A 22,356-nucleotide genomic window follows, 5' to 3' on the forward strand; every position below is an offset into this window, starting at 1 on the left:
TATTTAGCATTCGTCTATTACACATTAATTTATTGTGACAGATTCGTTAAGTTTTATATTATTTGTTTTGTAACAAGACATCAATCAAAATTGAACTCACAACAATCAGCAGACGCTGAACTGCAAAGTATTATTATTATTATGGATTTATATGGCTTGTGCTTGGCTTGTGCAGCTTTTATTAGTACATTTTGTTTTTCTTTTTTGTGCGATGAGGCGACTTGCAATTTTATTACTTTTTGCCATTTTTTTTATTGCATTATTATTTATTTATTTTTACCTTTGACGTTGCATTTCATGTTGCCAACAGGCAACAGGCAGCGCCAGCAACAACAACAACTACAGCAGCGACATCTATTAGCGTGTGTTGAAACCACGAGAACACACACACGCATAGTCCGCGTTGCGTTTGTGTGTGCATATGTACGTATATGGGTCCCAGCATTAGGGGGGCCCGACTGCTGTCGACGACTGAACGCGTTGCTGGTGACGCAAAGCAGCGACGGAAATCAAAATAAAAGAATTGTGCGGCGTCCGTCTCGGGTGTACGCACACGCATATATATGTTTGTATGTATATCAGCTGAAAATAGACAAACAGCGGCATTAGAATCAAATGCGCCTAAGAAAATGATACGTATTTAAAAATGAATAAGTGATGTAGAAAATATTTGTACCCTGCGATCAACAGTTAAGCAGGCACAACAAAGCAGTTCACTGCTTGTTCTACTCCTTGTTGCAAGCAGTTAGGCTTAGCATCAAACAAAGCAATTGTATAAACATTTATACAGGGTGTCCACCGGGCGAACCGCCCTCAACTTTGTCTACTCTTGTTTGTATAAATAAATGTGTCATTTTTGAATTGATGCGAACAAAAAAAAAAGATGAAATAAATGTATTTCACAATTGTGTGATACTTAATTTTAAAATGAACTTATTAAAATGCACTTAACAAGAAATTAAGTATACATTATAATGGAGCAAGTGTTTTTGTGTCTGGCTGAAAACAATTTCAATAATAACAACAAATAGCCGCTTAATCAAAGAACAACAAATTAAGAAAAAAAAAGCTCAAATTGCGGTCGCGACCATGATAAGGTCAAATCGATGAGACAATCGTTGGACACTCTTCTTTGCTGTTGAATTCCAATACACATAACCAAAGATGAGTCAAGGCAACGTGACTGTTCATTTAAGTAGATAGAATATTCTACACTGAACTGAATTTAATGCTCATAATTAAATTATGCTCTTTGCTAGGGCATTTCATTAATGACGCCCAAACAATTAATGCTTGAGAGCTGATAAACCAGCCTTAATTACGAATAACAACTTGGAGAGCAATAATCATAAAGACAGCAGCAGAAATGCGGCCCAAAAGAATTGCACAGCATGCATTGCAGTGTCATCAATTAAAATGTCTTTAGGCCTGTAATCAAAGCAACAGTTCTCTATCTCTTTCTGGCCACAGTAGCTGCAGCCTAGGAAAAAAGCTACAAAAGCTAAATGCACACATTTTTTCGAGTGTAGAAAAAGACACAACAACAAGAAACACGTATACTCCACTCACACACATACACATAAACGCATGACTGGCTGGCCACTTGACAGCAAAGCAAAGCGAAGGAGGCTCGTCGCACTCAGATGCTGCGCCGCGACTGCGCAGTCAGCTTTATGCTGACCGAATACAATGTGAAATCGTGACCGAAATGGCCTCCTCAAGTGGCCCGCGTCGCAGTCGCAGTCGCTATCGCTGCTACAGCGCTGCTGCTGTCAATCGTTGAGCATACTCACACACACACACAAACATACACTTTGGAATTTGCGCGTTAACAATTTATTTGCATTTTTAATTTTCATGTTCCTGTGCTGTCGCATGTTTGTGTGTGTGTGTGTGTGTGTGTGTGTGTGAGATGTGCAAGAGAGTTGGTCAAGCTGCGTGGCATGCGTACAGATTGCGATTCAGATTCAGATTCAGATTCAACGTGTGTCCACATGGCTTCTATTTTAGGTCTAACTTGTTGCATGGCCAGTCGACTACTTTTAGCCTGGCCAAGTTGCAGTCGCGTCGCTGTAATTCAAGTTAGCTACAAAAATAGAACCTTAATTTATTGTTGCCGCCGCCTGCTGCCCTTACATGGTCATATCATTTTCATTTTTCATGCTCGCTTGCTCACTCGCTCGCTCACTGACGTTGTCTATAGTCTATAACCAGCTATTGGCCATGTACTCGCCGGCGTCCGAGTATCAAAACGTTTTTTAAACGAAAGTGAAATGTGTGCTCTTGCGGCATTCTAGCATAGTCAACTACAGTAAGCGCTACCTATGGTGACCCCATAAAGAGAAGTATTTTCGGTGGCATTCAGTTAATGAACTATGTATATTTTAGCTTACCAAATTAAGTCCAATTTATTAGGCGAAGAGACTGCTCTTCGAACTTTTATTTCCGGTTGAATTTGTGTAGAGCTCTATAAACTTTTAGCTGAAAGTTGATCTTCCGGCTGGCAAAATAAAATCTAATTATTAAGTCAACTACAGTCTGCACTTCTGATAGTTGTCCTGTAAGAGTAAAGTACATCCAGCTACCGTATTTCTGTCTGTCCGCAGCTATAAGTATCTTTATCCTTATAACTATATTAACTGGAGCTAACAAATTTACTGAAGAGGTTTATCTGTTCTGCAGTTTTTTATTTCAGTTAAAAGTACAAACATCCTTAAAACTATAAAAACTAGAACTATCAAATTTGCTGAAAAGGTTTATCTGTTCTTCTGTTTTTTATTTCAGTTAAAAGCACAAGCATACTTGAAGCACAAGAACCAATTGAATTTATAAACACAAAGTTATATGTTTATTGCAATGCGTCACCAGGAGTCCCCACTGTACTGCCCTGCTTGCTGCACTATATTTAGAAACTGTAGTTATGTGCCATAATTGTTAACCGCTTGGGGTTAGCTTGGGGGCTGTAACTAGGAGACTGTTGTTAATTATGGAGCCGCCGGTGGAGACCGAAACAACGTCGTCTGCTGTTAGTTTGGTATGCAGCATGATCCATGTAATTTATAAGGCAAACTGATATAATGATATATGCAAGTGGAGCTTGGACACAGTCTGAGCACGCGATGATACATCGATGATGATGATGCTGTTCTGTGACTTAATTGCCAGACTCGCAATTAAAAATTGTGCTAAGTCTATTTACAAACAATAAACACCCGAAAAAAACAGACTCATAAATGTGAACTACTCGACTAATTCCACTGTGTTATTAAAATTTCACGCGAAATTGTTGCACAAAAAAATTGACGACTACATGTTAATGGCTATACAGCAATAACAATAACAATAACCGCAAAAAAGATTCATTTAGCTGAAGTGGTTTATAAGGCATTTGCTTGATTGCAAACAAAAAAGGAAATAAATAAATAAAAGAATATGCAAATAAACGTTAAAAAAAACGTGTTTTTGCAAATAACCCCCGAAAGCTGAAAGCGTCACGTGTGGCCATCAAAGGGGGGAGATCAGAGTGTGGGAAGACGAAATTTGAAATTGATTGTTGTTGTGCTTGTTGAGAGAGTTGATGACTCAGCCAAGGCAGTTGCCCCAAAGCGATCTCGAAGCAAACAAGGTACAATAACAAGGCAGACGGACAGACAGACGGACGGACAGACGGACAGCATTGCCCTTGACCATGTTTGGACAGACCGCAAGGCAGAGAGATACCGTTAAGAGCCGAACTGTAAACAATTCAAACTATTGCCTCACTACCTGGCCAATAACTCAACTTCGTGTTTTTCTTTTTTTTTTTTATTTGTGGCAAAACCAATCCTGATTGACAGTGTCGGAGTAAATGAGGCAGATGTTCTTTAACCTCTGGAAATACTCGGCTCGGAACTAGCTGCTTAGAATTATTTACCTGGTCCCGTTCACTCTGCTTGCATTCAGATTTTGCTAGTTTCGAGCGGATTCTTTTGTCATTTGTTGTTTACGAAACAGCAGCGCAAAGCGTAATTGCGATTGGCACATTGAAACTTGAGAAACCTCGATCACGCTCAATCACGATCCTAACTGATCGGAACCGATCGATGCTGAAATCTTAAAGCGTAGTTTACCCATAAATACTTTGTATAACAGTCACCTATATAACATGTAGTAATATATGTATGTACAAGCATATATAGTAAGCTGGGGCTCTCAGTGAGTCAGTTACAGACACAGACACAAAATCTATATTTATATTTTATAGCTGCTAGTTTAACTGTTTCAATTGTTTTGAGAAATTTTTAAAGTTCGCTAATCAAAATGCCGTATCTTTATGGCATAGCGGACACCAAGTTTCTGGTCAAGAAGAGCAGCAAGGTCGAGACTGCAAATGTTAACAAAACTTTTCTGCCACCCGTCAAGTTCCGACGCAATCATGTCATACCCGAACGCATCAAGTTCAATCCACATGAGTGGCCCATTCAGTTTCGGATCAGTGCAGCGACTCTCGTCGAGCTCTGCGTCAATGTTGTGGACAAACTGCCAATATCATCGGTCTATGAATGGGATGACATGGACGTAAGACGTTGGATCTGCCGCTATGGCTATCCGCAGTACATGGTGAGTTGGAGTCAAAGAACAGTACGAAATCTCATCCAGAATTTATTGAAGATATTTCAGAGAACTCTCTCATTAGTGAAATATACAACTAAGATCTCCGAAAATTCCTTTGAAATCCTGGATGTTTTAATAATATTTTTGAGGGTTTAAAAAGATAATGAGTATCTCAGGGCTTAATCTTGTAATCCATAGAACACCTTCCGGGTCAACATGATCAGCGGCAGAAAACTGTTGCTGCTGGACGCCGATGCCTTGCAAGCGATGAATATCAAGGATTTCGATCACATTCGCCACATCACTTACGGCATTCGCATGCTCTTCCACTTTGAGTTGACCAAGTTCTCGCACAGCATTTCGCTGCCCGACGAGAAGCCCAACGAGCTCTATTTGCTGTGGCACACACAAACGGGTGTGGGTTACGATAAAGTGCGCCGATCGGATTTGTATAGACGCATGAAGCTAATACGTGAGCGTGCCCTCAATCTCGATCACTGGGACATGCTTGAAATGTGGCTGCGACGTGAACGTGAACGCAAATACACTGAATTGATTGCCCTGGTGAAGCGTGTCAATCTGTTCGGGTGCCCCAAGGATGAGACGATCACGCAGCATGTGATACCCGAGAGTCTGTCGGAGCGTTTGTGTGATCTCTGCATTCCACCCTGCGACTGCAACTGGACAGCGAAGGACACCTTGCTGCCTTGGCGTTTGAGTTGCCTGCGTAAGGGATTGCCGCCCTCGCACAGTCGTTGGGCGGCCAACGAGCGGAAGTGCAAGGCCTGTATACCGCCCTGCGAATGCAGTTGGCCATCGCGTTATTATCTCACCGGTACAGTCATCAAGTGTCTGCAGCACAACTTCCCCGAGAAGTTTTCGCCCATCTTCGATGAGCGCATCACGACGGTGGTGCGTCCCAGCTTGATAGAACGTTGGACTCGTTTCTCATTTTAGTTGATAGCTGGAGTAGAGACGCATTTTATAATTATAATTGCTTCAATTTTATCTAAGCATCGAACAGTCACAGCACAAGTGTTATACTGGCATACTGGCATACTGTGCGCGTGTATGTGGGTGGGAAAAACACACAAGATAAACTATGTACGTTGGGTGAGCAAAGAACTATTCGACTGTAAAATACCCTGTCCTGTCTTGAAATGCGGAATAAACAAAAATTAGTTTTATATTTGCAAATGCTTTAATTTTAGTTACGCGTCGAACAGCTGGATAATATCCGTTATACTGCACGTGAAGATAAACTTCTAACATATTTAATAGGCTGAACTATTCGACTTCGAAATACTCTGTATTTAAGAATAATATATTAAAGAATATTAATTTTATCAGTATTGAAAAGAAAGCGCAAAGCGTTTTATGTTGGTGGGAGAATACCCTATCTACAGATCAGCCAAATATGCATTTTATAACTGTAATTGCTTCAATTATAGCTTAACAGTTATACTACAAGTAGGTGGGAAGAAGTCGACAATTATGCTGTATGCGACTTCCAAATACCCTGAGATCACTGTAAATAATCAAACAATAAACTTACACAAGAATAGTAAATAATTAATTAGTAATTCTGTATTTCCGTATATAGTTTCTTGCCCTTACTCATTTTACTTGGAAGATGTGTTGTGGTTGTGGCAAATATTGTAATTACTAAGTAGCATACCCTTTGTGCCTGCGTAATCAGGGCAAACCCAAAGGTACTGTACAAAAATAAAACAAACGACAAGAGAAACAAAATAAAATTTGAATTTTGCATCCCACGACGACGACGACGACGGCGGCGACGTCGACAGCAAAACCAACAACAACAAACAACTGCGAAAGCAACAGCGAGAGCAAGAAGAGTCATAACACTAATACTCGCGCATTCGCGCGATCCATTGCATTGTAAAAACGGCCCCATTGAACCGAACGCCGGCAAGTCAGCGGCAGCCAGCCATTGCTGCTGTCAGCGTCGGCGTCGACGCTCGCGATACGAACGTCAACGCGTGCGTCGGCTCCGGCATCGACATCCACATCGACATCGGCAGTGAAGTCAGCGTCGACGCAACGTTGCGACGTCAACATAGCTGGCTCGAAGCAAAGAAAAAGCGGTTGTAGCGCAGGCAAAATTTTCAGTTCAGTTCCAACAATTGGAGTGTAAGGCAGCAAACTAAACGCAGCAAGCAGTAGGCAACGGCATTCGGTAGCAGGCGAGAGCAGAAGTATACGGCAAAGAGCCAGCAACCAACTGTTTCTAAAACTGTTGAAATAGAATCAAGAAAATAGCTACAAAAGAAAACAAAAACAAACAATTGCCTGCGCATGCGCTGCTCTCCAACATTTTGAACACAGCAAAAAAGTGTTTTCTGTCAAACAGCTGCCGCATAAAAGTTTCGAAAACAATTTCCCAAATAAAAAAAGAAATAAAGAGAAATAGAGACAATATTGTGAATCGCGTGTGTTAGTTACGTGTGTTTACAGTGTGCATTTTACACCAAAAATACTTGCGTGTGTGTGTGACTGTGACAAATATTATTTTCATTCAGTTCAAAAATCCTTTTCGCGCGTGCATTTTGTTGTTAGTGGCGTTTCGCGCGTTTTGTTTTTGCTTTTAGCCGCCTTTTGCAACGTTTTTGTAATAGGCGTTAAATACTAGTAATTAAAAGCTGTTCTATATCAGAGGCGTGTGTCGACGTGCAAATTACATAATTTGCTTTTGAGTAATTTGCGTTCTCAGGCGTCGTCAAGTTCAAGGTGAGTGCTAAATAGATCGCATATAATTCGAAATGTCATATGAAACCACAAATATTCTCGTGTACAAAATGTGGCCAGGCAAATAATATTTAAATGTGGCGTTCGATTTCATTTTAAGGAAGTCGCGTACAGCACAATTGATATACAAAATACAAATTTGCATTTCTTATTAAAAAAATTCACGTTTTTTTATGTAATATATTGCAATAAATTTAATTTGCATTTTTTAAGGTGTCAACTTGTGTAATAAACGACAAATTACATTTATTTGTGTATTTTAAATTGTGTTATTCATAAATTTGAACATGTAAATCAAAATATTTAAAAGAATCAAAATACGTGTATTAAAAGAATAAAATAATGAAATTCCAGTAAATTTTATCGAGTGTGTACAGCAATGCAATGACTGCTAAATTATTATTTCTATAATTAAAGTCTTGTAATTTTCGCTGTTGCAAGCAATTTGATTAAAAAACCGAGTGCAATGCATTCGAGAGAGAAATGCGTTGATGGGATGACGACCTGCGACATTTTGGGCAAAAAAGCAAATACACCCAAATAATTATAATACATATGCATGTAGAGTAAAGTATATATTTGATATGTGCCCGAGATAGCCTTGTTAGTCAGCAAATGACGTACGAAAAGAAATGGGAGAGTGAATGCCTCAATGTGTTGCATGCGTCTCGACCGCGTCGCTCACTCTATGTACATACATGCTATATGGCCGTATCGTATATAGCCAATGCCCAAACATATAAATATATTTACTCGCCATTAAATAGAAACAGACGCCGCCGCCTTTTTTTTCTTTTTTGGCCAGAATATGTCTCATAACATGGCAACAACACGACGCTGCCGATGCTAATCATCAAACAAGGACAACAAACATGAATACACACTTATATTTATGTATGAACAGACATGTAGTTGTAGTTGTAGTTGTAAACCACCCCCACACATGACCAATTGAGTTGGGGTTTGTTGCCAGGAGGAGCTTGCCAAATATTTGCATACTTCAATACTTAGTTGTTTTTTTTTTTTTACAATGGCCTAATGAATGCTTGTTGCTGTTGTTGTTGTTGTTGATAACAAGTGACTCTGTGTTTTATGGGGTTGCTATGGCTTGCTGATTATAAATAATTATTATGCAGTCTGGACACAACATGTGCAGTTTGATATTAGCATATTTGTGCACTGAGCGAAATCGAAACGTAATTAGAGAATCAGAACTGATGGCGTAATTTATTGTTGCCATTAGATCATTTCAGTTTAAATTTAACATGCGAAACCAGAACTAAATATGCAGTATGTATCATTTAAATTAATTGGTATAGATTATACATAAATAGATAAAAATGTTAAACTGAATTAGCAATGAAAATAACATATTATATTAATGAATCTAATACTTTCACAAAAATATAATTCCCAATTTTGCAAGCCAGAGCTGATAAACTTTCTCTGTATATTGTAGAATTGGATTAGTTTCAGCTAAAAACCACATGAGTAACTTAAAATGATAATGTTTATAATATAATGTACTTTATTTCATAATCTAAACTATTTCACAATAAAAAAAATGATAAATATTTAATATAAAATAAGCATTGTAAATCACTTCTTATATTAACGAATATAATTCCCAATTTTGCAAGCCAGAGCTGATAATCTTACTCTTTATATTATAGAATTGAAATAGTTTCAGCTAAAATGATAATGTTTATAATATAATGTACTCTACATTCCATAATGCATAATCTAAACTATTTCACAATTTCAGACTCAATTCCATTAGAGAATTTCGTATTGCGAAATATGTTGAATTCGATAAAAAAAAATGCAAGATATAATATTTGAAATTTGAAATGAAAACTTTCCATACGATAAGTTGAACTTCTTCAAGGTTAGATGATAAAACTATACTTTTAATATTTTTGGAAATACGAAATTTCCCTCCTCCTTGCCCCCTCTGAATTTAATATTGCACGCAATGATTTAGCATAGTCTATTCAACTGCATAGACATCAGGTGTCTGTTATCGATGGCGCCAGTAAATTTTCCCTACTCACTTTAATCTATAGCGACACTTGCCCTGGAGAACTTACGAAGATAACCACTAATATAGCAGAGGGAGCCACAATATTTTATTTATAGTAACCCTATGTATGTGATTTCTTGGCGGTGGCAATTGAAGCAAGTTCCCAAGATAAGAAAATGCTATCACATCATATCTTAACTGTTTAGTTTCGTTATGAATGAGTCTGGTCGTGCATTAGCCCCAACTTCCTTTGCAGTGTCTGACTCACTGATGATAATCATGATGATGGTGATGATGAGGTACATGCCCACTTTTTCTTTTCTTTTTCGTTTTGTTTTTTTCGTTATCTGTGCGTCTGTTTAAAGTAGAATTTTTAACTTATCGATGGCATTCATTTAAAGTGGGCTCGCTTCAGGACGCGGTGCGAGCACGAGACGATCGGGCTGATAAGTGTGATAAGATACATACAACGTGCGGCATTACCCAAAAAAAAAGTCTTTTCATTAACTATGAACTCTATAAAGTTGATGCATATCACGCACTTGCACATTTATCATTTTATGTCACATGACTCTCGGTATCATATACAATGTATCTAGCTGCGTACTTCACTTTCAATTTGAATATTTCTTTTATCTTCAAGTGTGTAGTTTCATTTTTTTTGCGTATTGGAATTTCCATTTTAATTAAAATTCCTCTTCATTTTTTCTTTCAGTTTTCAACGGGCGACATGTCGAACACGGAGAAACGAGGTTTTCACAGAGTGCGAAGTAAGTATCCTACACAAAATTGTATTTTGTGCTCAACTTGTTTACGCTATGACAACTGTACACCAAGAGACGAGCCCCCTTTTTTTGCTTTATTATTGTTTAGCTAGTGTTGAATGTTCGCTTTTTTGCTGACATACAAATTAAGTATCACGCCCCTGGCAACTTGATTCCCAGTTGGCTTCAGTTATAAACAAATTGATTGGGATCGGACCGGCCCTCGATGCCACTCAGAATTCAGAATTTAGAATTCTCTTGCGATTGGTGTCAAACGCTACAAACGTTAATTGAGGCTACAAATCAATTGAATGCGTTTCAGTTCAATAAACACCAAGTGCTGCTGGGGTGTGTTCTCAAATTAAAAAGTTTTCTTCCTTTTGTTATCAATTGATCTGGATTTCATTGCTAGAGGCCTAGAGCTTAAATTAAGGCTGAGATCAAGGCGATGGGTATCGATGTATAGGGGTTTGTCCATTTACGATTTGCAACCTCCTAGCTACTACTTTTTTTTATAGCTTCAGAGTTCTTAAAATGTTTCTTAACTTTTACATTTTTCCAAACATTCAGCTCTCGCTTTTTGCAACCTTCTTAGCTCTTACTTTTATTGCAACCTCTTAACTCGTACCTATTTGTTTGCAACCTTTTAGTTCTTACCGTTGAGTGTCAGTTAGTCAGTTTTATATTTATATGGAGCTTATTGTCTAAGCTGTCAAGTTGTGATTACGATTATTATCCTTGACAAACACTCGCCATATTAGCAATGTCATCAACTGGCTCTAGAGCGGGAAGTCTTTATTCAGGGCGTTGTCATGACCCCGACGTGTCAGAATGTGGATGATACAACTAAGTGTGTTAGTGTGTGTGTGTGTGTGGGTGGCCCTTATGACGCCATTGTTGTGACATTTCGAGGATTACTCATAAATAGATAAACTATTCAAACAAATTAGCGCAGTCACGCCAGCTGGGCACGTTGTCGTCGCTTGACTAACTCTTCTCGATTCTCGATTCTCCAATGTGGGTGGCCTGGCTGGCTCAGGGACTATATTGAAATAGAAATACCGCATTGTTGTCGAAGGTGCAATTAAAGCAGCTGTTGTTGCTGGATTCTAAATTGCGCGTTAACAACAAAAAGAATGAAAAAATAAAAAAAAAGTAGAACCCAATAGCCATATCAGCGTCGGTTATTTGAGTATATTTGAGCTATTTAGCACTTTAGTCGCAGACAAACAGAGGGACAACAGAGACTCAGACAGACAGACAGATAGTGGCATAGCATTCTCATAGCGTGAATTGGCAGACAGGCGTCATAAACGAGTGCACATGATATGACACTTGGATATACCGTCGACATTATTAGATTATGCGGATGTGCTAACTGAAAATTAAAGTTGGCAATTATCACATACGAGAATAGACATTTATTTACGTGCTATCAAGAGGTGCAATAAGTGTGTGGGGGGAAAGCAGACAGAGACTAAATATCGAAAAGTCACACGACTCGAGAGAGTTTTATTCACATTCATTGACGTCCTTGTCCCCTGGCGCGTGATTCATGTCAATAACACGAACCGACAGTCAGTCAGTCAGTCAGTTAGACAATGCAAAACGTCAATTAATTGTGTTAATTGAAATGCTTTTTCCATTCACAACTGAAACGCCAGCATAATCAAATAGAATGAAAAGGTAGTAAACAAAGCGACGAAACATTTAAATGCATTTTGTATGCAGTTAACACCCACTGACGAGCTGAGCGACTAACCCACTAGTCAAAATGCACCATAATAATAAGACTTTGCCATGACGTGTTTGTCCCTGCACTTGACTAAGCAACCAAGCAATCAAGTCACTAACTGAAGGTGGCAAGAGTAAAACAACAACAACATTGAAAAACCACATTGTACAATTGCAGCAGTTGCAGCTCTGCTCTGAAGGTCAACTGTATCCAAGATTGACTATGAATACAAATATAATACTACACATAAATACATCAATCGACTATTGTTCAACAATAATGTTGTTTTTTCAATTTCCTAAAAGAGGTTTGCACATTTTTATTTTTATTTTTATTGTAGCATATTCTGGCAAATTCGAAATTCTGTTTCCGTTCCAAATTTGCGGAAACGTTCAAAATAAATGGCTCAATTAAATATTGTGAAATAATGCTCATTGAAATAGTGTTTATAGTCTTTGTCAAGTGTATATGGAATTATCTAGAATTTTTGGTAATAGATAAATAATAAGAAAAATTGCTAGCTGCGAGGAAATAATTTCACTTTTTATAGTTTATAACGAAACTTATTTATGATTGTAGCTTTGTTCTGCAATTATTTTACGGCTATAAAATGATTTTATAAATATGACTAAACTATGCAAATTCACTCACATTTTTTCTTTTCTTTTAAATGCCACATTTTGTCTCTCAATTCAAATTAGAAATAACCAGAAAATCGATAAGATCTTATTTCTTGAAAGATATTTCAATGCCCATTCATTAAAAACGTTGAAGTTTATGTGCTGATTAAAACAATAGAAAGTGTGAGTAATACTTTTACTTACAACCAATTTACTTGAATTCAATTGCCTCGCTTATTAATAACTTTATAAGCGCCTCGTGCATTGTTTAATGACAATTGTAGTGGGGGGACTTTTTTTTCTCACTTATGATTTTTTAATATGCATTAATTAACTCAAGTTTGTATGTTTGATGTATGCGTTTTAAGCACGTCGAGTGAGACACAGAAAGAGAGATAGAAAAAAAATACTCGTATGTGTTTTTTTTTTGTTTTAAATTGACGTTAATTAATTTCTTGGAACTTGAAGTTGTTTACCCAATTGAGCACGTTATTGTCTTCGACTTCAAGTAGTTATTTTTATTAAATTTGCTGCGGTTGCTGTGCAATAAATGAACTCATAATTACAACGTAAATCGATGTCGAAAACCTGTCAGCAACACAGACACGATAAGACAGCGATTTGTGTGCTCATAATTTCATGTTAGTTATTTCCGCTCCATGGCACACTTTTGTTGAACGCAATTACTATAGACAACAAAAAACACTGCGCATTAAAATAACACACAACAATAACAACACGAAAACTGAAAGTTCAAGAATGCCTGCGTCCAATGATCGTTTAATTTAATCAAATCACATCAACTTTAAACTAGAATATATAGTAACATAATGAAGACGCGCATGCCGCGACTTTGAACCCATTCGAAATTCGATGTCAATCGCTGTCTGAGCTGAGCTGAGTCCGATAAGCCAAGTTCTCCCTCCCCATTGCGGGGGGACTAGAAAAATCTAGTATAGCTTGGCGGGCCCCCTGTCTGGCCTTAGACCAGAGCATTGGCATTATTAGAATACCCTCGAAATGGGCTCGTCCAACGAGACAGCTGAAAACAAGTGAGAAGTGAGAGTGTGCTCGACTGTAAGATACTCTTGACCCATTTTGAAAAAGAGCAAAACAGTGTGGTATTATTCTTAAAAATACCAATTTACTATACCGCAAAAATACTAAAAAGACCGAATGCTATAATCGGTATATTGATATAGTACTACATTCTAAATATACCAGCGATTACTTAGATATACCGGATTGTCATTATAGATATATCTACTTTATTGTGTCAAAGATTCCTCCTTTTGCCTTCTACTTGCATATTTGGTATATTAATATAGTACTGCATTCTAAATATACTATACATTACTAAAATATACCAGATTGTCATTATAGACATCTACTTTATTGGGTCGGAAATTGGTATATTGATATAGTACTGCATTCTAAATATACCATTTAGTACTTAAATATACCAGAATGCCATTATAGCTCTATTTAGGTGTAAAGTTATAATACTCTTCTACCTTATAGGTAGCTGGTGGAATAACGTAATATAAATGAGATATTACAGGGTACAATCGAGTTCATCTCAGTCCGAATTTCATTGATTTTTGAGCGCTGTTACTATGAGTAGTGCAATTAAATTTGGTCGTAGAATCTGTTTTGCCATTCTTTTTTTATGGGTTTCTATACTAAAAATAAATATATTTTTATTTACTTATTGTCAAGTGGAAAAAATATAAAATCTCTCGCTATGAAAATGATGAACAATTAAAAAAATGTTTATGTGTGTACAGATGTGTTTTAAATTACCCGACTCACACGCTGTAAATGTGAGTGAGTTCAACTCGTGGACGAGCCCCTTGCAATTATTTACTTATAATAACAAATAAACAAACAAAATTTAAACAGCGCGTGGCATAGACTTGCTTACAATTTGCCGACTTAATGATGAGTTGTTAATTATTATAAACTTAGAGGGAATTTCATGATCAGCTGATTTACTAGACAAATGCAGCTTATCAGCCGCAATATATGTAAATTGAGCTTGTCTCCGTCCGTATCATTGTTGTAATCAACGACGACGCCATCAGCAGAATTTTCCTTGTTGCACTTTGTACTAAAGCGCAACAAGTGCAGCACAACACAAAGTGTCCCCCAATCGCGAGACAGATTCTCAATCCCAATCCCCAATGCCAATTGGCAATTGTGAATCTGCAATCTCAGCAAGTTGCAAAAAGTTTTCCACGATTCGAACGTCATGGAAATTGCCCGCAGGAAACTAGGACAATGTTGAAGAGGCGCAACAAAATGCAGCTTGAGACTTCAGTCAGACACCCATTCAGCATTCATTTCATTCGCTTGAATTGAAGTGAATGTGATAAGAGAGGAGCTGTGATTGCCATTGTTATGCGGATTCCATTGATATGAATGAAATCTTTCTCTATTGTTGTCAAACATAAATTGAATTATAACAAAAACCAGTTATATAAGTAGCAATAATTATAAAAATCACACAACAACAATGAATGCAAAACAAGGCCAGTTCCGTAAAAATGTGCATTGGAAAACAGTTGGCAACACAGGAAATGTATCTAGAAATGTTACCGACTTCTGACAAGCTAATAATTGTAGCTGGAAGGCAAGCTCACACAATGCCATCGATTGACGGCAATCTTTTTGTCGGATATACGTATACATTGTAGTTATTCAGACTGACTCGAGTGCAAACAAAACCCACACCGCAATTGACTTGTAAACTACATACAACAAACAGATACATAGATACATATTTCTAGAAACCATCCCACTATGTAGGTGTTATATATATCTGGAAAATAGACTCATGATTTTTTGTATTTTTTGGGCGCGCCTTCGACGCACAAGCATAAATACATAGATAGCAAAATTATTGGCAAGTGGTCAAATCGAAAGAATACCAAAGCGTATGACGTCGATGGGGGACAAAACTGATTCTAGAGGAAAATCACAGATCACATGGCCTTTGGATATATGCCACACGTTTCTACATACGTATATAACATATTTGGAACAACAAAGAGTCGGTCGAGGAGACGACACATAAATGCAAATAGTATAAAAGAGTATATTAACCTGCTAAAAGCATCCTACGTAACGCATTTGGCATTTTGAAGGTCAGGAAACGTACCTAAAAGTATTGTTAAATATTCAGCGAACAACTAACATGTATATTTCAGATAATAATTTATCTGCTCGCATTTGTTGTCGGGTGTAACGGCCCGACACAGAAGCAGCGAGTGACTAAAAATAGACGAGCAATTGTAAAAGTGGCATTAAATGTGCTCACATATTTGAAAGTGCTACGACTTTGAGATACCCTGCAGTTAATTGAATAAAAAACATTTAAATCACAATAATATAACTAATCAACAATCATATTCTTTAAGCTTTTTCATTCGTTTGCAACATTTGCACTTAAAAAGTTGAACTACCTTCGAAAATTTGTTAATTTCTGTACAGCGCATTTCAAGATGTTTTGTACGTCAAGTCAAATATATTAAGCAAACAGAAAAACGGCAACAAAAACAAGCTGCCGGAAATACGTCTTTTCAAATACATATTCAATTTAAATTTTCTTAATTACTTTACACTTTTTCCCTCGGTCAAACAACAAGTGCAATGCAATAACAAACAAAAGTGCAAATCTTGCACTCATATTTACATATGTAAATTCTTATCAGAAATCAACGAACTCACCTCAGAAAAAAAAGTAAAATGACTCAAATCCTAACTCGAAACTCGATTCGCAGATGTAGATTTAAAGACACCGAGATTTCGTTGGCAATTCCAAATCCAATTCCAGATTCCGATTCACATGCTGCTGGGTCTGGTGTCTGAAAATTAGCATAAAAAAAATAATTTTAGTATCACGTTTGCCCCCAAAACATTGTTTCTTCTCCAACAACTTCATCATCTGCTTCAATACTTTTTGTTGTTTTTGTTTTCTTCTTCGAACTTTTGCCGCTTTTTAATGAGCTTTGCTTTTTTGTGAGGTTGCTATTTTTAAACATTTTTATGGACGTTTTATGCTCGGTGAGCCCAAGTTTTCGGTTACTTAAGATTGAAAACTTGTTTAATTATTTGCTCAGAAGCGCAAATTAAATTGTTTCAATATTCGTCTGGCTAAAAAAAAAAAAAAACAAAAATAATAAACTTAAAATCGAAAGCCAATAAATGCTAAAGTGCATTTCTATATTTTGTTTACGACTGTGCAAAAAATAATAATTTATTGTGTAAATGTTGAATTTTTAATTAATCGCGAGACATCTCATTTCTTAAGCAGAAAGTTTGCTAACCGCGGGGATTTTTTTATTGTAATTCGTTATATTTTTTTTTTATTTTTTTATAAACCACATGGTTCAGCCTTCAAACAATTTGTTTTCGAATATGTAAGGCGCAAAAAATGTTAGTTCTGACCGGTATATGGCTGTTGTTTTGAAAAAACATAAAAGCGTTTCGAGCGACAATTAATCAAAAAAATAAAACAAAAGCAAAAAACTTGCTCAAAGGCGGACAACTTTGAGAATTCTTGGAAAGCGTAAACATTTCTGGGATGAGTCAAAGCAAAAGCAGTCAGTGTACCCTTGGATCAAATACAAAATACAAATGCACAGATACAGATACAGTGGAGAAGTTCAAGTTAACGTGATGAGCTCGAGAGGTTTCAATATACTCGTAAACAACAAAAGAATAAGAATATTAAATTGCAATAAAATTACTTTAGTATTTGAATTTGAATTGAATTGATAATGAAGTCGAAACTAGTTGATTGGCAGTCCACGTATTTGAAGTTGGCAGCACACTTCATCGTATTGCAACACTGTTCATTGGCAAACAGATTCGTTTTACAACACCGTCTGTGTTCTTATCATTGAATTTTTGAGTTGAAATTCCACATTTAATTGGGTTATTTCCTGTGATGAGTCTAGACTTTGTGTAGTACTTAACCTGTATGTTATTTATAGATCTTGTAAATCAGCGCAAAAAACAGATTGCTATAAATAACATCATTTGCCTGCCTGCATGTGAGTCGAAAGTTCTTATCAAAAGTCTAATCATGTGGAGGCACACGTTCGTTTAGCATTGATTTAAAGTGGCATTTTTTGTGAATTATTTATATGGCAGAAATTATCGATCTCGGATTTGTCGTGCCAAATAATCCAAAGTTTTCCATGACGTATTAACTCTACGAGCAATGACAATGCATGCAATGCCAATTAAAACCTGACTCCATTTTAAATATTTATATTTACTCCCTCCCAAAAACAAAGACAAGATTGAATCAGGAACGTCTAGAAACATAGAGATTAAATATATATATAAAAACAGGTTGCAATTTTGAAACATTAAAAATGTGATACTTATTATGTATTTTTGAAATTTATTTCAAAACGTAAATTCGTGCACGTTTTACTGGTTTGCTTAGGATAAGAAACTACCGCTAGGCGGTCAACGGACAGTTCGTTGTTGTCTGGGAATTGAAATTAGAATTGGGATTGGGCCAGTTTTATTTTTTGTTGCTGCGCTTATTTGAATACCAAGTGCAAATTGTTGTTTCTGATGATGGGATATCTTAGACAGGTCTGTTCGCCGTCTTAGCATGTCATTAGCATTCAACACTAAACTGTCGCTCCCTCGTCGCCCCCTCCTTCTCAGAGGGGTATTAACGGGTATTCCACAGGTGGGCGTGTCACCAGCTAGACTGTCGCTAGACTAAGCAGACGATTATCTACATTTCTGGTCTTGATAAGCCGAATCCAACAACAACTTGCTATACGAATGGATTTTTATAAGTAAGCAGCTTTCTCAACCGCTGACTGCAGTTCACAAAAGAGAAGCTTCGAGTTGAATGCAGGCTAAAAGCAGCTTTAATCAGAGAGCCAGCTTATACAAATTTATGCACACGCGCAAATGTCGCAAATTGAAGTTGAAGTTGAAGTTGGCACCACGACAAAGGTTCAATGGCATGCCAAAATTAATGCAACGCTTTACTTTTTTTTTATTAAAGTATCTTTTGCTTGCGGTTGATGCACTTTGGCACTTTAGTAACTAACCGAACTGATGAAGAAGATGATCATAATGAAGAAGTTATTATCGACTTAAGTTCTTTTTGGTGGACAATCTTGTAATTTAATAGCAACTGCTGCTGCTGCACCCAAAATGATTCTCAAATCAAATTAATGTGGCGCATTATTGAGGTCAAATATTGACAGTTAAGTTGTTCAGTTAATGGCTTTTATCGCATCATTAATAAACGATAATAAATACACCTTATCTCACTTGAGCGCCGTGTAATAAAAACAACGTATTACATCAGTTTTTACAACAAATATCCAATAATGCGAATGCGTTTCGCTTTGATTAGTTATTGGTTAAGTTATCAGTTTGTTGCTTTTCTCTCAATTGGGTTGACAATCCGGTTCCGCACTTTATTGCGAATTGGTTTCAAGCGGTTACGATTTCGGTTTTTGGTTTTTGGTTGTTTATTATTTATTGTTTTAGTGCTAAATGCGAACTTCCGATCCTAGATCACAAAATATAGTCATCGAATGATTACTACAGCTCTAGGAATATTCCACACGCGCGCTTTTAGATGTCCGCTCACGATCTTTAAATTAATTCATTATTCACATTTTGATAACAATTAGAACATGTGAGCAAGATCATCTTCTTCTTTTTGATAATCGCGCCAGACGTCTCGCAAATTAGTATCAGCATTTAGCATTAGTTAAAATAAATTTCAACGATTCTTAATTAAGCTAAATTAAAGTATTTCACATGTCATCATTATATCGCCATATAATGACAATTATAATAATGATTAGAGTGCAGTTTTTGAATAGATAAATATTTCGCACATTTTCGACAACGTCAGAAAAGTCTAGTAAATTGGGATACAAAATAATAATAAAAAGAAAAGGAAGAGGAGGAAAGGAACAGGGAATATAATTTATAAATTGATCAGATATTTAAGCAAAAACTGTTGCAATTTAAAGTAAATCATAAAGTAATTCATTTTTGCTTTTGTACCCAATTTCTTGAATCTAATCTTATTATATTTTTCTTTGTCTTATTTGCAGACATGCTCTCATGTCGCCAAGTACTCAATCTGCTGACCATGCTCGGCTTCATGCTGAACTATGCACTGAGAGGTAAGTTAACAATCTTTTGCTAACAATCAATTCAGCGAACTCTTCTCTAATTGTATCTTGCAACTTGCAGTAAATCTGACAATTGCCATTGTGGACATGGTCGTGCCCACTGAAACAAACACAACTGCCAGTGGCAACAATACGCTGACGGGGAATCTCACGGACACCAGCAGCTTAGCCAGCAGCAACATTAACATCAACAACACATCCACCGATGGCGTGGAAGTGCTTGAGGAGCGCTTCAACTGGGATGAATATCAGACCAACTTTGTGCTGGGTTCCTTCTTCTGGGGCTATGTGCTCACCGAGTTGCCTGGCGGTCGTCTCGCTGAATTGATTGGTGGAGTTCGCGTCTTTGGACATTCCATGTTGTGGGCCAGCTTGCTGACATTGGTGACGCCGCTGGCGGCGCATCTCAACTATGTTGCATTGATTGTGGTCCGTGTGGCACTTGGCTTCATGTTGGGCGCCACCTGGCCGGCCATTCATCCCGTTGCCGCTGTCTGGATTCCACCAATGGATCGCTCCAAGTTCATGTCCAACATGATGGGTAAGTGAATTGAATTCTTCTCCTCCACTTTTCACAGCAATTAATAATTGGATTTCTCTTGTAGCTTCTTCGCTGGGTGCTGCCATCACAATGCCCGTTTGTGGCTATCTCATCTCGGTTGCCGGCTGGGCTAGTGTCTTTTATTTGACCGGTGGCATTGGACTGTTGTGGTCGCTGTGCTGGTTCTCGTTTGTCTATGAAACTCCAGCCACCCATCCACGCATTTCCGCCGAGGAGCGTCGTGAAATTGAGGAAGCCATTGGCACATCCACATCCAAGAAGCGTCCCAGCTATGTGCCTTGGTCTGACCTGCTCTGTTCGCCTGCCGTTTGGGCCATCATCGTCACACACGGTCTGTCGGTGTTTGGCTTCTTCACGGTCATCAATCAGCTGCCCACGTTCATGTCCAAGATGCTGCACTTTGACATCAAGAAGGTGAGTTCAACGAATCATCTATTCAGTTGAAATATTTCAACTAACTGCTTTGTGCACATTTTTCAGAATGGTTTGTTCTCGTCGTTGCCTTATCTGGGCAAGTATGTGATGGCTGTAGCTTCCTCCTATCTGGCCGATCATCTGCGTCACAAGGGCACTCTGAGCACCACAGCAACCCGCAAACTCTTCACCAGTTTCGGTAAGTTAACTTTACCGATGATGCCCTTGAAACACTTCTAATTACTGATGTATTTTTATAGCTTTGGTTACGCCTGGTCTGCTGATGACTGCTCAAGTGTTTCTGGGCATGGATCCCACCTGGTCGGTGACGCTCTTCACGCTGGCCTTGTTCGCCCATGGCGCTGTCACTGCCGGCTATCTGGGCAATGGTCTGGACATTGCACCCAACTTCAGTGGCACCATCTTTGGCATGGCCAATTCGCTGTCCTCGTTTGGCGGCTTCTTGTCCACCTGGATGGTCGGTGTCTTGACCTTCCACAACGTAAGTGCCGAGCTCTAAACATCCTTCACAATTTGTATTATAAAATTTGTTTTCTTGTCACATAGCAAACGTTCCATCAATGGCAGATTGTCTTCGCGATTCTGGCGACCACCTACATATCGGCTGCCGTTGTCTTTGTGCTTCTTGGCACCGGTGAACTGCAGGCGTGGAACAATCCGCCAGAGCGCAAGAAGATCGGCGATGTCGCACAGGAGGAGGGCATGCCTCTCAAGACTGAGAAGTAATTTTGGCGTTCGTTGCGGAAGTTTCAAAACTCAATTCAATATTAGTTGACAACAGACAAAAAACCCACCACATCCGCACAAGTTATATTAGTTTCTACTGCACATTTTGAGATTTTGTTTTTAAAGTACCGGCTCTAACTCTGATACTTTAAATAATATTTCCATTTCATTCGTAAAAACTTGCAACACACACACATACATACATAATAGAAGACATTAGTTTTAGCAAAAGTTGTAAAGTTTCTACATCTGTATACCCAATAATGATGAACGACTATTTAGCCTCGGATAAGTAATATTTACTTTATGAATGTTTAATTCTAAAAGTGTGGCCATGTAGCAAGTTATTTTATGCTATCGAGAGCCGCCTTTATAATATATTAATAATTTTATGTATATAGCTTAGTATATTGATTATGTCTCTATGTCCATGAAGTGCACAGAAATCGAATCGAATGTTAATGTTTGTACAAAATGAAAAGGGATAGATTTTTGTGCACGAAATGTTCTGTTATTAAGTAGCCTCTTAATACATCCCTATGTACTCGTATTAGCTAAATATATAAATGCATAGCTTAGTTAAGTATAATAACTCTTGTATACTTCATTATTTATGCAATTTATTTATAGATTCTTTTCTAAATTCATAATAAAGTTTAACACTGACAAGAAAAAAATATTTGAATCTAGCGGTATCGATTTTTTTACTTGCAGCGAGCTTTCGATTATCGCTGGAATATGCTCACGACAAATATTATCGATAAGCGTGAATGCGGCGCAACTTTTGAATTTTTCTAAAAGCTTTAAAACGCAAGTAACAATCGTAAATTCTTTACGCTTTTTCTTTTAGCATTTGTTAATTTGGCTTTAAATATTAAATTGATTGCTTCAAAAAAGCAAGCCGGCTCAATAGGAATTGTAATTGTAATTTTAATG

At 37.6% G+C, this 22,356-nt stretch overlaps 2 protein-coding genes and 1 long non-coding RNA gene across 5 annotated transcripts in view; 2 read left to right on the forward strand and 1 right to left on the reverse strand.

Annotated features, from left to right (window-relative positions):
* LOC117563881 (uncharacterized) overlaps positions 1–22,356 on the reverse strand; it is a 26,149-nt gene continuing 3,793 nt past the window's right edge. The window contains exons 1-3 of one of the 3 annotated variants that reach the window (XR_007954634.1): positions 18,807–19,117; positions 16,234–16,370; positions 1–582 (exon numbers count right to left, since the gene is read on the reverse strand). This is a non-coding gene — a long non-coding RNA (uncharacterized LOC117563881). Of the gene's footprint in view, positions 583–16,233; positions 16,371–17,255; positions 17,394–18,806; positions 19,118–22,356 lie in introns of those variants that run through there. The other 2 variants (XR_004571717.2, XR_007954635.1) reach the window with 2 other exon arrangements.
* On the forward strand, positions 4,186–5,790 carry LOC117563880 (uncharacterized). Its single transcript, XM_034242439.2, has 2 exons — positions 4,186–4,599; positions 4,792–5,790. The coding sequence occupies exons 1-2, from the start codon at positions 4,300–4,302 to the stop codon at positions 5,548–5,550; spliced, it is 1,059 nt and encodes a 352-aa protein (XP_034098330.1). The 5' UTR covers positions 4,186–4,299; the 3' UTR covers positions 5,551–5,790.
* Positions 6,719–22,097, forward strand: LOC117563879 (sialin). The gene is made up of 8 exons (XM_034242438.2): positions 6,719–7,344; positions 10,101–10,155; positions 19,617–19,688; positions 19,759–20,238; positions 20,303–20,673; positions 20,740–20,872; positions 20,934–21,175; positions 21,241–22,097. The coding sequence occupies exons 2-8, from the start codon at positions 10,116–10,118 to the stop codon at positions 21,418–21,420; spliced, it is 1,518 nt and encodes a 505-aa protein (XP_034098329.1). The 5' UTR covers positions 6,719–7,344; positions 10,101–10,115; the 3' UTR covers positions 21,421–22,097.

The sequence above is a fragment of the Drosophila albomicans genome, chromosome 2L, assembly GCF_009650485.2.
Source record: "Drosophila albomicans strain 15112-1751.03 chromosome 2L, ASM965048v2, whole genome shotgun sequence".
NCBI lineage: Eukaryota > Metazoa > Arthropoda > Insecta > Diptera > Drosophilidae > Drosophila > Drosophila albomicans.